We start from the raw sequence: 16,114 nt of genomic DNA on the forward strand, positions 1-16,114 counted from the left end.
CAGTATGTTTTGTCATACTGCAGGTATCCTAGTGTTTAGAGCGTTGGACCAGTAACCGAAAGGTTGCAAGATCGAATCCCCGAGCTGACAAGGTAAAAATCTGTAGTTCTGCCCCTGAACAAGGCAGTGACTCGCCTAGTTAAATTAAAAATACCCGTGGTATACTATATGATATACCAGGCCAATCAGCATTCAAGGCTCAAACCACCCAGTTCATAATGATTGGCAGGTTGTTGCAACCATGATTTATTAAATAAAACACAATTATTAAATATCTGCAATAGGATACAGTAGCTAATGAACCTAATTATTTAATCATCAATAGCTTTGATCAGGTCCTTGAAATAGAGTCAGAGCAGGAGTGAGGATTGTGTTCTCTGTGTGCTGATGGTATTTAGCTGTGTGATTCTCCTGCTGGGGAGGTCTCTCCTCACCGACTGAGCACTGGTTAGGACTCTCTCCTATGGGAATAGTAAGTTCAGGTTACATATAGTACACAATATGGGACATACACTGCCCTTTGGGACGCAACCTAAGATTTGAGATGTTACCCAAATGGCACCCTATTCCCCATTGAGCTCTGGTCTAAAGTAGGGGACAGGATGGTACCCTATTCCCCATTGAGCTCTGGTCTAAAGTAGAGGACAGGATGGTACCCTATTCCCCATAGAACTCTGGTCTAAAGTAGGGGATTGGATGGTACCCTATTCCCTATTGAACTCTGGTCTAAAGTAGAGGACAGGATGGTACCCTATTCCCCATAGAACTCTGGTCTAAAGTAGGGGATTGGATGGTACCCTATTCCCCATAGAGCTCTGGTCTAAAGTAGGGGACAGGATGGTACCCTATTCCCCATTGAGCTCTGGTCTAAAGTAGGGGATAGGATGGTACCCTTTTCCCCATAGAGCTCTGGTCTAAAGTAGGGGACAGGATGGTACCCTATTCCCCATTGAGCTCTGGTCTAAAGTAGGGGATAGGATGGTACCCTTTTCCCCATAGAGCTCTGGTCTAAAGTAGAGGACAGGATGGCACCCTATTCCCTATTGAACTCTGGTCTAAAGTAGGGGATAGGATGGCACCCTATTCCCCATTGAGCTCTGGTCTAAAGTAGGGGATAGGATGGCACCCTATTCCCCATAGAACTCTGGTCTAAAGTAGGGAGTAGGATGGCACCCTATTCCCCATAGAACTCTGGTCTAAAGTAGGGGATAGGATGGCACCCTATTCCCCATAGAGCTCTGGTCTAAAGTAGGGGACAGGATGGTACCCTATTCCCTATTGAACTCTGGTCTAAAGTAGGGGATAGGATGGTACCCTATTCCCCATAGAGCTCTGGTCTAAAGTAGGGGACAGGATGGTACCCTATTCCCCATAGAACTCTGGTCTAAAGTAGGGGATAGGATGGCACCCCATTCCCCATAGAGCTCTGGTCTAAAGTAGGGGATAGGATGGCACCCTATTCCCTATTGAACTCTGGTCTAAAGTAGGGGATAGGATGGCACCCTATTCCCCATAGAACTCTGGTCTAAAGTAGGGGACAGGATGGTACCCTATTCCCCATAGAGCTCTGGTCTAAAGTAGGGATTAGGATGGTACCCTATTCCCCATTGAGCTCTGGTCTAAAGTAGGGGATAGGATGGTACCCTATTCCCCATAGAACTCTGGTCTAAAGTAGGGAGTAGGATGGCACCCTATTCCCCATAGAACTCTGGTCTAAAGTAGGGGATAGGATGGCACCCTATTCCCCATAGAGCTCTGGTCTAAAGTAGGGGACAGGATGGTACCCTATTCCCTATTGAACTCTGGTCTAAAGTAGGGGATAGGATGGTACCCTATTCCCCATAGAGCTCTGGTCTAAAGTAGGGGACAGGATGGTACCCTATTCCCCATAGAGCTCTGGTCTAAAGTAGGGATTAGGATGGTACCCTATTCCCCATTGAGCTCTGGTCTAAAGTAGGGGATAGGATGGTACCCTATTCCCCATAGAACTCTGGTCTAAAGTAGGGAGTAGGATGGCACCCTATTCCCCATAGAGCTCTGGTCTAAAGTAGGGGATAGGATGGCACCCTATTCCCCATAGAGCTCTGGTCTAAAGTAGGGGACAGGATGGTACCCTATTCCCTATTGAACTCTGGTCTAAAGTAGGGGATAGGATGGTACCCTATTCCCCATAGAGCTCTGGTCTAAAGTAGGGGACAGGATGGTACCCTATTCCCCATAGAACTCTGGTCTAAAGTAGGGGATAGGATGGCACCCTATTCCCCATAGAACTATGGTCTAAAGTAGGGGATAGGATGGCACCCTATTCCCCATAGAGCTCTGGTCTAAAGTAGGGGATAGGATGGCATTTGGGGCACAGAGATAGTAAGTCCTCATTACTTCATGTTTCTTTAAGTTCAACAGCCTCCCTCCCTCCCTCGCTTACTAAGTTCAACAGCCTCCCTCCCTCTACTTACTAAGTTCAACTGCCTCCCAGTCCACTTCTTCTACTGGGGACTGAATGAATCTGCTGACTTCCTCGTCCTCTTCTTCTTTAACCGTCACCCCAACAGTTTGACTCAGGTCCTCCAGATCCACCTCTTCCTCTTCTTCTTTAACCATCACCCCAACAGTTTTACTCAAGTCCTCCAGCTCCTCCTCCTCCACTATTTTAATGTTCATCCCCAGTGTCTGACTGAAGGTCTCTCTGTCGTCAGGACCCAGTGTCTGACTGAAGGTCTCTCTGTCGTCAGGACCCAGTGTCTGACTGAAGGCCTCTCTGTCGTCAGGACCCAGTGTCTGACTGAAGGTCTCTCTGTCGTCAGGACCCAGTGTCTGACTGAAGGCCTCTCTGTCGTCAGGACCCAGTGTCTGACTGAAGGTCTCTCTGTCGTCAGGACCCAGTGTCTGACTGAAGGTCTCTCTGTCGTCAGGACCCAGTGTCTGACTGAAGGTCTCTCTGTCGTCAGGACCCAGTGTCTGACTGAAGGTCTCTCTGTCGTCAGGACCCAGTGTCTGACTGAAGGTCTCTCTGTCGTCAGGACCCAGTGTCTGACTGAAGGTCTCTCTGTCGTCAGGACCCAGTGTCTGACTGAAGGTCTCTCTGTCGTCAGGACCCAGTGTCTGACTGAAGGTCTCTCTGTCGTCAGGACCCAGTGTCTGACTGAAGGTCTCTCTGTCGTCAGGACCCAGTGTCTGACTGAAGGCCTCTCTGTCGTCAGGACCCAGTGTCTGACTGAAGGTCTCTCTGTCGTCAGGACCCAGTGTCTGACTGAAGGTCTCTCTGTCGTCAGGACCCAGTGTCTGACTGAAGGCCTCTCTGTCGTCAGGTGACCTGGGTTTGGATCTGGATTGGTCACCTGGATTCTAGAATGAAAACAGTGATCAATAATAAAGGAAGTAATATTTCCTCTGAAGATCAGGGTCTGTGTTAATAAAACATCTCAGAATAGGAGTGATGATCTAGGATCAGGTCCCCTTGAACATGTGATGTTGTTCAGATCAGATCCAATAGGAGTGATGATCTAGGATCAGGTCCCCCCTTGTCCATTATTTATAATCTAAAATGCAAAACTGATCTTAGATCAGCACTCCAACTCTGAGATGCTTGATACATTTGGCCCCTGAAATAGATGACATTAGTTTACAGTAAAATGTATAAAGCTCATTTTCTCCCACCTTGTTGATGTCTGATGTAGGAGGACTTTCTTCACTACCAGAGCCATGGACAGGACTCTCTCCTGTAGAGATAGGTTGGTATTATGGGTTATAATGAGACTACCAGAGCCATGGACAGGACTCTCTCCTGTAGAGATAGGTTGGTATTATGGGTTATAATGAGACTACCAGAGCCATGGACAGGACTCTCTCCTGTAGAGATAGGTTGGTATTATGGGTTATAATGAGACTACCAGAGCCATGGACAGGACTCTCTCCTGTAGAGATAGGTTGGTATTATGGGTTATAATGAGACTACCAGAGCCATGGACAGGACTCTCTCCTGTAGAGATAGGTTGGTATTATGGGTTATAATGAGACTACCAGAGCCATGGACAGGACTCTCTCCTGTAGAGATAGGTTGGTATTATGGGTTATAATGAGACTACCAGAGCCATGGACAGGACTCTCTCCTGTAGAGATAGGTTGGTATTATGGGTTATAATGAGACTACCAGAGCCATGGACAGGACCTTCTCCTGTAGAGATAGGTTGGTATTATGGGTTATAATGAGACTACCAGAGCCATGGACAGGACTCTCTCCTGTAGAGATAGGTTGGTATTATGGGTTATAATGAGACTACCAGAGCCATGGACAGGACTCTCTCCTGTAGAGATAGGTTGGTATTATGGGTTATAATGAGACTACCAGAGCCATGGACAGGACTCTCTCCTGTAGAGATAGGTTGGTATTATGGGTTATAATGAGACTACCAGAGCCATGGACAGGACTCTCTCCTGTAGAGATAGGTTGGTATTATGGGTTATAATGAGACTACCAGAGCCATGGACAGGACTCTCTCCTGTAGAGATAGGTTGGTATTATGGGTTATAATGAGACTACCAGAGCCATGGACAGGACTCTCTCCTGTAGAGATAGGTTGGTATTATGGGTTATAATGAGACTACCAGAGCCATGGACAGGACTCTCTCCTGTAGAGATAGGTTGGTATTATGGGTTATAATGAGACTACCAGAGCCATGGACAGGACTCTCTCCTGTAGAGATAGGTTGGTATTATGGGTTATAATGAGACTACCAGAGCCATGGACAGGACCCTCTCCTGTAGAGATAGGTTGGTATTATGGGTTATAATGAGACTACCAGAGCCATGGACAGGACTCTCTCCTGTAGAGATAGGTTGGTATTATGGGTTATAATGAGACTACCAGAGCCATGGACAGGACTCTCTCCTGTAGAGATAGGTTGGTATTATGGGTTATAATGAGACTACCAGAGCCATGGACAGGACTCTCTCCTGTAGAGATAGGTTGGTATTATGGGTTATAATGAGACTACCAGAGCCATGGACAGGACTCTCTCCTGTAGAGATAGGTTGGTATTATGGGTTATAATGAGACTACCAGAGCCATGGACAGGACTCTCTCCTGTAGAGATAGGTTGGTATTATGGGTTATAATGAGACTACCAGAGCCATGGACAGGACTCTCTCCTGTAGAGATAGGTTGGTATTATGGGTTATAATGAGACTACCAGAGCCATGGACAGGACTCTCTCCTGTAGAGATAGGTTGGTATTATGGGTTATAATGAGACTACCAGAGCCATGGACAGGACTCTCTCCTGTAGAGATAGGTTGGTATTATGGGTTATAATGAGACTACCAGAGCCATGGACAGGACTCTCTCCTGTAGAGATAGGTTGGTATTATGGGTTATAATGAGACTACCAGAGCCATGGACAGGACTCTCTCCTGTAGAGATAGGTTGGTATTATGGGTTATAATGAGACTACCAGAGCCATGGACAGGACTCTCTCCTGTAGAGATAGGTTGGTATTATGGGTTATAATGAGACTACCAGAGCCATGGACAGGACTCTCTCCTGTAGAGATAGGTTGGTATTATGGGTTATAATGAGACTACCAGAGCCATGGACAGGACTCTCTCCTGTTCATCATTTGATGGAAGGATGGATGGTCTAAAGTAGTGCACTATGTAGGGAATAGGGTGCCATTAGGGATGTATATTAGGGTAAAGTAGTGCATTATGTAGGGAATAGGGTGCCATTAGGGATGTATCTTAGGGTAAAGTAGTGCACTACATAGGGAACAGGGAGCCATTAGGGACGAATAACCTGCCTCCACTTACTAAGATGAGAAGGGTCCCAGCCGACGTCCTCTCCATCAGAATTGATCAGACCACCAACTTCATCCTCCCCGTCTTCCTGTCCCCCATTGTGACCGAGGTCCTCCCCCATGTGTGTCTGTAGGTGTTTTCTCAGAGCCTGCTCTGTAGGGAGGTCCTGTCCACACACTGGGCAGCATTGAGACCCTGGGGAAATGGTTTGTGAACGTTAGAATGCTAGCAACAGCATTCTGTTTGTTTTGTGTCGGCAGTGAAGTGGCCGACAGTCTGAGAAGGCAGTGAAGTGGCCGACAGTCTGAGAAGGCAGTGAAGTGGCCGACAGCCCTGAGAAGGCAGTGAAGTGGCCGACAGCCCTGAGAAGGCAGTGAAGTGGCCGACAGCCCTGAGAAGGCAGTGAAGTGGCCGACAGCCCTGAGAAGGCAGTGAAGTGGCCGACAGTCTGAGAAGGCAGTGAAGTGGCCGACAGTCTGAGAAGGCAGTGAAGTGGCCGACAGTCTGAGAAGGCAGTGAAGTGGCCGACAGTCTGAGAAGGCAGTGAAGTGGCCGACAGTCTGAGAAGGCAGTGAAGTGGCCGACAGTCTGAGAAGGCAGTGAAGTGGCCGACAGTCTGAGAAGGCAGTGAAGTGGCCGACAGTCTGAGAAGGCAGTGAAGTGGCCGACAGTCTGAGAAGGCAGTGAAGTGGCCGACAGTCTGAGAAGGCAGTGAAGTGGTTGACAGTCTGAGAAGGCAGTGAAGTGGCCGACAGTCTGAGAAGGCAGTGAAGTGGCCGACAGTCTGAGAAGGCAGTGAAGTGGCCGACAGTCTGAGAAGGCAGTGAAGTGGCCGACAGTCTGAGAAGGCAGTGAAGTGGCCGACAGTCTGAGAAGGCAGTGAAGTGGCCGACAGTCTGAGAAGGCAGTGAAGTGGCCGACAGTCTGAGAAGGCAGTGAAGTGGCCGACAGTCTGAGAAGGCAGTGAAGTGGCCGACAGTCTGAGAAGGCAGTGAAGTGGCCGACAGTCTGAGAAGGCAGTGAAGTGGCCGACAGTCTGAGAAGGCAGTGAAGTGGCCGACAGTCTGAGAAGGCAGTGAAGTGGTTGACAGTATGAGAAGGCAGTGAAGTGGTTGACAGTATGAGAAGGCAGTGAAGTGGCCGACAGTATGAGAAGGCAGTGAAGTGGCCGACAGTCTGAGAAGGCAGTGAAGTGGCTGACAGTCTGAGAAGGCAGTGAAGTGGTTGACAGTCTGAGAAGGCAGTGAAGTGGCTGGCAGTCTGAGAAGGCAGTGAAGTGGCTGACAGTCTGAGAAGGCAGTGAAGTGGCTGGCAGTCTGAGAAGGCAGTGAAGTGGCTGACAGTCTGAGAAGGCAGTGAAGTGGCTGACAGTCTGAGAAGGCAGTGAAGTGGCTGACAGTCTGAGAAGGCAGTGAAGTGGCTGACAGTCTGAGAAGGCAGTGTGAGGTAAACATGAGTATCTGTTTCCTGTCTAAACTGCCACTACAAATAATACATGTTGCTATGCAGGCTTTCTATTACATGTAGTAAGATTAGCATTTGCAGTTTGAATACATAGAAAAATGAGCTATTGGCAGCTTCGCCGTAACATTCTGGAATGTTCATTCAAATCATTCCTGAAATGTGTTACTCTGGCAACATGTTGGCTGTAAAGGGAAGTGTTGTTGAACTCACCTCCTGTCTGGTTCTCTCTTGCGTGGGTCCGGAGGTGGTACTTCAGAGTGGCAGGCTGGGCGAACCTCCTGCCACACAGGGCACAGAAGTACGGCTTCTCCCCTGTATGCACCATCTGGTGTCTCTTCAGGACGTCCGCCTGGCTGAACCGTCTCCCACAGTCAGGGCAGGAGTATGGCTTCTCACCTGATAGATGGATGGATGGACAGACGGGTGGGTGGGACAGACAGACAGTGTCACTCCATAATAATGAGCCATTTACTTTATGTTCGTATTATTATGTTTTATTATTTCTTATTGTTGTTGAATTGTTGAGAAGGAACCTGCAAGTCAGTATTTCATTGGACGGTGTATACCATGTGTATCCCGTACATACGACAAATCTGTAATGTATGCTGTCAATTGCTGCATAAAGTTTCAAGTTTTATTAAAGAACCACATTGTGGACAACTCAGAGTTGAGACACTGATATCCTTCGATCGTTAAATCAACCTCACCTGTATGCACTCTCAAGTGGACTTTCAGGTGCCCGTTGTCACGGAAACCCTTCCCGCACGAGGGGCAGACGCAGGGTTTCTCTCCCGTATGAGACCTAAATCAAATCATACTTGATTCAAAGTGCATTTAAACTTGAAACAGACTTTACAGTAAAACAAAAAGGAGATCAAATGAAAACAAGAATGAAATAAATGACCTCTGGTGCATCTTCAGGCTGTCCTTCTGGGTGAAACTGGCGCCACACTCCAGGCACTGATAAGGCTTCTCCCCGGTGTGAATCCGCTGGTGTTTCTTCAAGTTTCCTATCTGAGCAAAGCCCTTGCCACACACAGAACAGGAGTAGGGCCTTTCTCCCGTGTGTGTTCGCTGGTGCACTTTCAAAAATTCATTTTGGGTGTAGCTCTTGCCACAGACGGAGCAAGAATAAGGTCTCTCCCCCGTGTGTGTCCGTAGGTGAACTCTAAGACTTCCCTTCTGGGTGAAGCTCTTCCCACACACAGAGCAGGAGTGAGGCTTCTCTCCGGAGTGTATCCTCTCATGTTCTCGGAGGCCTCCTGAGTGGGCGAACCTCTTGCCACAGTCAGGACAGGGGTAGGGCTTCTCCCCTGTGTGTACTCTCTGGTGTCTCACCTTATGGAACACAATGGAAATAAGTTGACTTGTTTTGTGTTATCCCGTCACGTTTCATGTACTGTGTGTATATGTCATTTTTTAAACTGGCAAATAAAACCCATCAAACTCACCAGGTCACATGGGCGGGAAAACTCTTTCCCACAATCCAGACAACAGTGAGAAAAGGTTTTGGTTGGTTCTGTTTGGTTCTCTTGATCAGGTTCTCCTGATGCAGGGGGGCTGTGGGATGGGGACAGGCTGGGCTGGTTGTTAACATCATCCTAAAAGAGGATGAAGGGCAGAAGTCAGCCTTGACTAGTTCTGGAGAGGGGAACATTTGTTTTGTTGTGGTAGACTGTATGAGTGTTGTTACGGTAGCCCATATGAGTGTTTTGTTGTGGTAGACTATACAAGTGTTTTGTTGTGGTAGCCCATAATCTGCATTTTGTTGTGGTAGACTATACGAGCGTTTTGCTGTGGTAGACTATAATCTGTGTTTTGCTGTGGTAGACTATACGAGCGTTTTGTTGTGGTAGCCTATAATCTGTGTTTTGTTGTGGTAGACTATACGAGCGTTTTGTTGTGGTAGCCTACAATCTGTGTTTTGTTGTGGTAGACTATATGAGCGTTTTGTTGTGGTAGACAATACGAGTGTTTTGTTGTGGTAGACTATACAAGCGTTTTGTTGTGGTAGACTATACGAGCGTTTTGTTGTGGTAGACCATAATCTGTGTTTTGCTGTGGTAGACTATACGAGCGTTTTGTTGTGGTAGACTATACGAGTGTTTTGTTGTGGTAGACTATACAAGCGTTTTGTTGTGGTAGACTATACGAGCGTTTTGTTGTGGTAGACCATAATCTGTGTTTTGCTGTGGTAGACTATACGAGCGTTTTGTTGTGGTAGACTATACGAGCGTTTTGTTGTGGTAGCCCATAATCTGCGTTTCGTTGTGGTAGACTATACGAGCGTTTTGTTGTGGTAGACCATAATCTGTGTTTTGCTGTGGTAGACAATACGAGCGTTTTGCTGTGGTTGACAATACGAGCGTTTTGCTGTGGTTGACAATATGAGCGTTTTGCTGTGGTAGACTATACGAGCGTTTTGCTGTGGTTGACAATACGAGCGTTTTGCTGTGGTTGACAATATGAGCGTTTTGTTGTGGTAGCCCATAATCTGTGTTTTGTTGTGGTCGACTATACGAGTGTTTTGTTGTGGTAGACTATACGAGCGTTTTGTTGTGGTAGACTATATGCGAGTTTTGTTGTGCTAGACTATACGAGCGTTTTGTTGTGCTAGACTATACGAGCGTTTTGTTGTGGTAGCCCATAATCTGTGTTTTGTTGTGGTAGACTATATGAGCGTTTTGTTGTGGTAGACTATATGAGCGTTTTGCTGTGGTAGACTATACGAGCGTTTTGTTGTGGTAGCCCATAATCTGTGTTTTGTTGTGGTAGACTATACGAGCGTTTTGTTGTGGTAGACTATACGAGCGTTTCGTTGTGGTAGCCCATAATCTGTGTTTTGTTGTGGTAGACTATACGAGCGTTTTGTTGTGGTAGACTATATGAGCGTTTTGTTGTGGTAGACTATACAAGCGTTTTGTTGTGGTAGACTATACAAGCGTTTTGTTGTGGTAGACCATAATCTGTGTTTTGCTGTGGTAGACTATACGAGCGTTTTGTTGTGGTAGACTATACGAGTGTTTTGTTGTGGTAGACTATACGAGCATTTTGTTGTGGTAGCCCATAATCTGTGTTTTGTTGTGGTAGACTATACGAGCGTTTTGTTGTGGTAGACTATACGAGCGTTTTGTTGTGGTAGCCCATAATCTGTGTTTTGTTGTGGTAGACTATACAAGTGTTTTGTTGTGGTAGACTATACGAGCGTTTTGTTGTGGTAGACTATATGAGCGTTTGTTGTGGTAGACTATATGAGCGTTTTGTTGTGGTAGACTATATGAGCGTTTTGTTGTGGTAGACTATATGAGCGTTTTGCTGTGGTATACTATACGAGTGTTTTGCTGTGGTAGACTATACGAGCGTTTTGCTGTGGTAGACTATACGAGCATTTTGTTGTGGTAGACTATACGAGCGTTTTGTTGTTGTAGACTATACGAGTGTTTTGTTGTGGTAGACTATATGAGTGTCCAATACTTTGATCAGGGAATCAGGGCCTGTATTTCACAAAGCATCTAGCAGTAAGAATACTGACCTCAGACCCTCCCTGTCCAGTTAATCCTAAGGCAAAACCCAGTGGCATTGTGTCAAAGTTGCGACTGCAGTCCATTGTGGGTCGGTCAGAACCGGGAGGAGTGAATTCTGCCGACATGTTATTGATTGTTGTTCTTTTACGTTCACTTCAGCTCGAGGTCACTCACGTCAGTTGAACAATTTACTGGTCGTGAAACGATTTGAAACCTAACCAGCCATGTAAACGAAGGCAATACATGCAGACATCCTATATGTTGCCATTTTAACAGTAACTAGCTAGCCTGTTTTGAAGAGAGGGAAATAAGCCGACTGTCTGCGTTGCTGCATCACCGTACTTCCGGGTATGATTCTTCTGCATGACTAAACTACCTGGTGCAATAGCGCCACCTTGTGTACAGGAGTGAGAAGGCAGGCAATACAAGGCGCTTACAACCTGCAGGAATCTTGTTCTATTATATATACAGTTGTGGCCGAAAGTTTTGAGAATGACACAAATATTAATTTTCACAAAGTCTGCTGCCTCAGTTTGTATGATGGCAATTTGCATATACTGTTGTTATGTTATGAAGAGTGATAAGAGGAATTGCAATTAATTGCAAAGTCCCTCTTGCCATGCAAATGAACTGAATCCACAACAAACATTTCCACTGCATTAATGCAGAAGGCTTCAGGGCACCCAAAAAGTCCAGCAAGCGCCAGGACCATCTCCTAAAGTTGCTTCAGCTGCGGGATCGGGGCACCACCATTAGAGCTTGCTCAGGAATGGCAGCAGGCAGGTGTGAGTTCATCTGCACGCACAGTGAGGCAAAGACTTTTTGAGGATGGCCTGGTGTCAAGGGCAGCAAAGAAGCCACTTCTCTCCAGGAAAAACATCAGGGACAGACTGATATTCTGCAAAAGGTTCAGGGATTGGACTGCTGAGGACTGGGGTAAAGTCATTTTCTCTGATGAATCCTCTTTCCGATTGTTCGGGGCATCCGGAAAAAAAGCTTGTCTGGAGAAGACAAGGTGAGCGCTACCATCAGTCCTGTGTCATGCCAACAGTAAAGCATCCTGAGACCATTCATGTGTGGGGTTGCTTCTCATCCAAGGGACTGGGCTCACTCACAATTTTGCCTAAGAACACAGTCATGAATAAAGAGTGGTACCAACACATCCTCCGAGAGCAACTTCTCCCAACCATCCAGGAACAGTTTGGTGATGAACAATTATTTTTTTACATTTTATTTCACCTTTATTTAACCAGGTAGGCAAGTTGAGAACAAGTTCTCATTTACAACTGCGACCTGGCCGAGATAAAGCAAAGCAGTTTGACACATACAACAACACAGAGTTACACATGGAGTAAAGCAAACATACAGTCAATAATACAGTAGAAAAATAAGTCTATATACAATGTGAGCAAATGAGGTGAGATAAGGGAGGTAAAGGCAAAAAAAGGCCATGATGGCGAAGTACATACAATATAGCAAGTAAAACACTGGAATGGTAGATTTGCAGTGGAAGAAAGTGCAAAGTAGAAATAGAAATAATGGGGTGCAAAGGAGCAAAATAAATAAATAAATACAGTAGGGGAAGAGGTAGTTGTTTGGGCTTAATTATAGATGGGCTATGTACAGGTGCAGTAATCTGTGAGCTGCTCTGACAGCTGGTGCTTAAAGCTAGTGAGGGAGATAAGTGTTTCCAGTTTCAGAGATTTTTGTAGTTTGTTCCTGTCATTGACAGCAGAGAACTGGAAGGAGAGGCGGCTGAAGGAGGAATTGGCTTTGGGGGTGACCAGTGAGATATACCTGCTGGAGCGCGTGCTACAGGTGGGTGCTGCTATGGTGACCAGCGAGCTGAGATAAGGGGGGACTTTACCTAGCAGGGTCTTGTAGATGACCTGGAGCCAGTGGGTTTGGCGACGAGTATGAAGCGAGGGCCAGCCAACGAGAGCGTACAGGTCGCAGTGGTGGGTAGTATATGGGGCTTTGGTGACAAAACGGATGGCACTGTGATAGACTGCGTCCAATTTATTGAGTAGGGTATTGGAGGCTATTTTGTAAATGACATAGCCGAAGTCGAGGATCGGTAGGATGGTCAGTTTTACGAGGGTATGTTTGGCAGCATGAGTGAAGGATGCTTTGTTGCGAAACAGGAAGCCAATTCTAGATTTAACTTTGGATTGGAGATATTTGATGTGAGTCTGGAAGGAGAGTTTACAGTCTAACCAGACACCTAGGTATTTGTAGTTGTCCACATATTCTAAGTCAGAACCGTCCAGAGTAGAACCGTCCACAATGCCATTTCCAGCATGATGGAGCACCTTGCCATAAGGCAAAAGTGATAACTAAGTGGCTCGGGCTGCCATCAGTCAGGATGTGGCCCAGAAGTTAATTGACAGCATGCCAAGGCGGATTGCAGAGGTCTTGAAAAAGAAGGGTCAACACTGCAAATATTGACTCTTTGCATCATCAACTTCATGTAATTGTCAAGAAAAGCCTTTGACATTCATGAAATGCTTGTAATTATACTTCAGTTTTCCATAGTAACATCTGGCAAAAATATCTAAAGACACGGAAGCAGTAAACTTCATGGAAATTAATACTTGTGTCATTCTCAAAACTTTTGGCCACAACTGTGTTTATTTTTTTATTTAAACTTTATTTAACTAGGCAAGTCAGTTAACCTGTTAGGGCTAGGGGGCAGTATTGACACAGCCGGAATAAAAACGTACCCGATTTAATCTGGTTACTACTCCTGCCCAGTAACTAGAATATGCATATAATTATTGGCTTTGGATAGAAAACACCCTAAAGTTTCTAAAACTGTTTGAATGGTGTCTGTGAGTATAACAGAACTCAAATGGCAGGCCAAAACCTGAGAAGATTCCATGCAGGAAGTGGCCTGTCTGACAAGGTGTGTTTTATCTTGGCTCTTTTTATTGAAGACTGAGGATCTTTGCAATAACGTGACACTTCCTACGGCTCCCATAGGCTCTCAGAGCCCGGGAAAAAGCTGAAGGATATCGAGGCAGGCTCTGGCTGAAACACTTTATCGCTTTTGGCAAGTGGCCGCTCAGAGTACTATGTGTTTAGGCGCGTGCCCGAGTCGACCGAATGCTTTCTTTTCTTTTGTCTGTTTACCTAAACGCAGATTCCTGGTTGGAATATTATCGCTTTTTTATGAGAAAAATGGCATAAAAATTGATTTTAAACAGCGCTTGACATGCTTCGAAGTACGGTAATGGAATATTTAGAAATCTTTTGTCACGAATTGCGCCATGCTCGTCACCCTTATTTACCCTTTCGGATAGTGTCTTGAACGCACGAACAAAACGCTGCTGTTTGGATATAACGATGGATTATTTTGGACCAAACCAACATTTTTTATTGAAGTAGAAGTCCTGGGAGTGCATTCTGACGAAGACAGCAAAGGTAATAACATTTTTCTTATAGTAAATCTGACTTTGATGAGTGGTAAACTTGCTGGGTGTCTAAATAGCTAGCCCTGTGATGCCGGGCTATCTACTGAGAATCTTGCAAAATGTGCTTTCACCGAAAAGCTATTTTAAAATCGGACATATCGAGTGCATAGAGGAGTTCTGTATCTATAATTCTTAAAATAATTGTTATCCTTTTTGTGAACGTTTATCGTGAGTAATTTAGTAAATTCACCGGCAGTGTTCGGTCGGAATGCTAGTCACATGCTAGTCACATGCTAATGTAAAAAGCTGGTTTTTGATATAAATATGAACTTAATTGAACAAAACAGGCATGTATTGTATAACATAATGTCCTAGGGTTGTCATCTGATGAAGATCATGAAAGGTTAGTGCTACATTTAGCTGTGGTTTGGGTTTATGTGACATTATATGCTAGCTTGAAAAATTGGTGTCTGATTATTTCTGGCTGGGTACTCTGCTGACATAATCTAATGTTTTGCTTTCGTTGTAAAGCCTTTTTGAAATCGGACAGTGTGGTTAGATTAACGAGAGTCTTATCTTTAAAATGGTGTAAAATAGTCATATGTTTGAAAAATTGAAGGTTTTACATTTCTAAGGTATTTGAATATCGCGCCACGGGATTACACTGGCTGTTGAGTAGGTGGGACGCAAGCGTCCCACCTAGCCCATAGAGGTTAATGCTTATTTGTGAATGTATGAAACCTGTGCCGGTGTAAAAAATATTTTGATGTGGGGCGCCATACTCAAACAATCACATGGCATGTTGTCGCTGTAATAGCTACTGTAAATCGGACAGTGCAGTTAGATTAAGAATTAACATATCAGATGAAGGACCCTGAGCTGCAACCAAGGTCTGAGTGGTTAAGAACACATTCTTATTTACAATGATGGCCTACCCCGGCCAAACCCGGACGACACTGGGCCAATTGTGCGCTGCCCTATGGGACTCCCAATCAGGGACTGTAGTGATGCCTCTTGCACTGAGATGCAGTGCCTTAGACCGCTGCACCACTCGGTCCTCAGTGCTTCTGAGAAAATAAAAAAGAGCCCTACTAACTTCTAAATCCTCCTACCTCAGTACTTCTGAGAAAATAAAAAAGAGCCCTACTAACTTCTAAATCCTCCTACCTCAGTGCTTCTGAGAAAATACAAAAGAGCCCTACTAACTTCTAAATCCTCCTACCTCAGTGCTTCTGAGAAAATACAAAAGAGCCCTACTAACTTCTAAATCCTCCTACCTCAGTACTTCTGAGAAAATACAAAAATAGCTCTACTAACTTCTAATAGACCCTCCCCATCCCCCAAATCCCCGTCCAACCTCAATGACCCTACACTTCAATCTTTCCCTCTGTTCAACATACTTAAGACAATATAACAACACATACTCCACCGTTTCATCGACCGTACACTCCAGACACAAACCATTCACATGCTGATGTGAATGATGAGTAATGATGAGTTCAATGTACAATGTCCTAAGCGCAATCACCACCTCTTCCTTCCTAATCTGACCTTTGAACCTTGGTCCACTGACCTTTCTGTAGAGGGCATATAAATGCCGGCCCTCGGGCTCAGAGTCCCATCTCTTCTGCCACACATCTATCATGGCTCTGATCTTACATTTGGCCTCATCTCTACCCAGTGGAACATTGATATCAATTATATCTTATTTCAAAGCTCTTTTGGCTAACTGGTCTACAATTACATTCCCTTCCACAGCCGGATGTGCTGGGGCCCAGCAGAATACCACTACTGGCCTCCCAAGTGGCACAGCAGTCTAAGGCACTGCATCGCAGTGTTGCGGTGTCACTACAGCCTGGGGTTTGACCCAGTCACAACCTGCCGTGACCGGGAGTCCCAGAGGGCGGCGCACAATTGGCC

General features: G+C 45.6%; 1 protein-coding gene across 1 annotated transcript; it reads right to left on the reverse strand.

Annotated features, from left to right (window-relative positions):
• Positions 1-208: 208 nt before the first annotated feature.
• Positions 209-11,135, reverse strand: LOC106594045 (uncharacterized). The gene is made up of 9 exons (XM_082968671.1): positions 10,790-11,135; positions 8,709-8,858; positions 8,162-8,595; positions 7,960-8,059; positions 7,468-7,648; positions 5,806-5,988; positions 3,658-3,719; positions 2,457-3,345; positions 209-461 (listed from the first exon to the last, which is right to left on the reverse strand). Exons 1-9 carry the CDS (start codon positions 10,904-10,906, stop codon positions 319-321), a joined length of 2,259 nt encoding a protein of 752 aa, XP_082824797.1. The 5' UTR covers positions 10,907-11,135; the 3' UTR covers positions 209-318.
• Positions 11,136-16,114: the final 4,979 nt, after the last annotated feature.

The sequence above is a fragment of the Salmo salar genome, chromosome 02 (genome assembly GCF_965601325.2).
Source record: "Salmo salar chromosome 02, fSalSal1, whole genome shotgun sequence".
NCBI classification, from domain to species: Eukaryota; Metazoa; Chordata; class Actinopteri; order Salmoniformes; family Salmonidae; genus Salmo; species Salmo salar.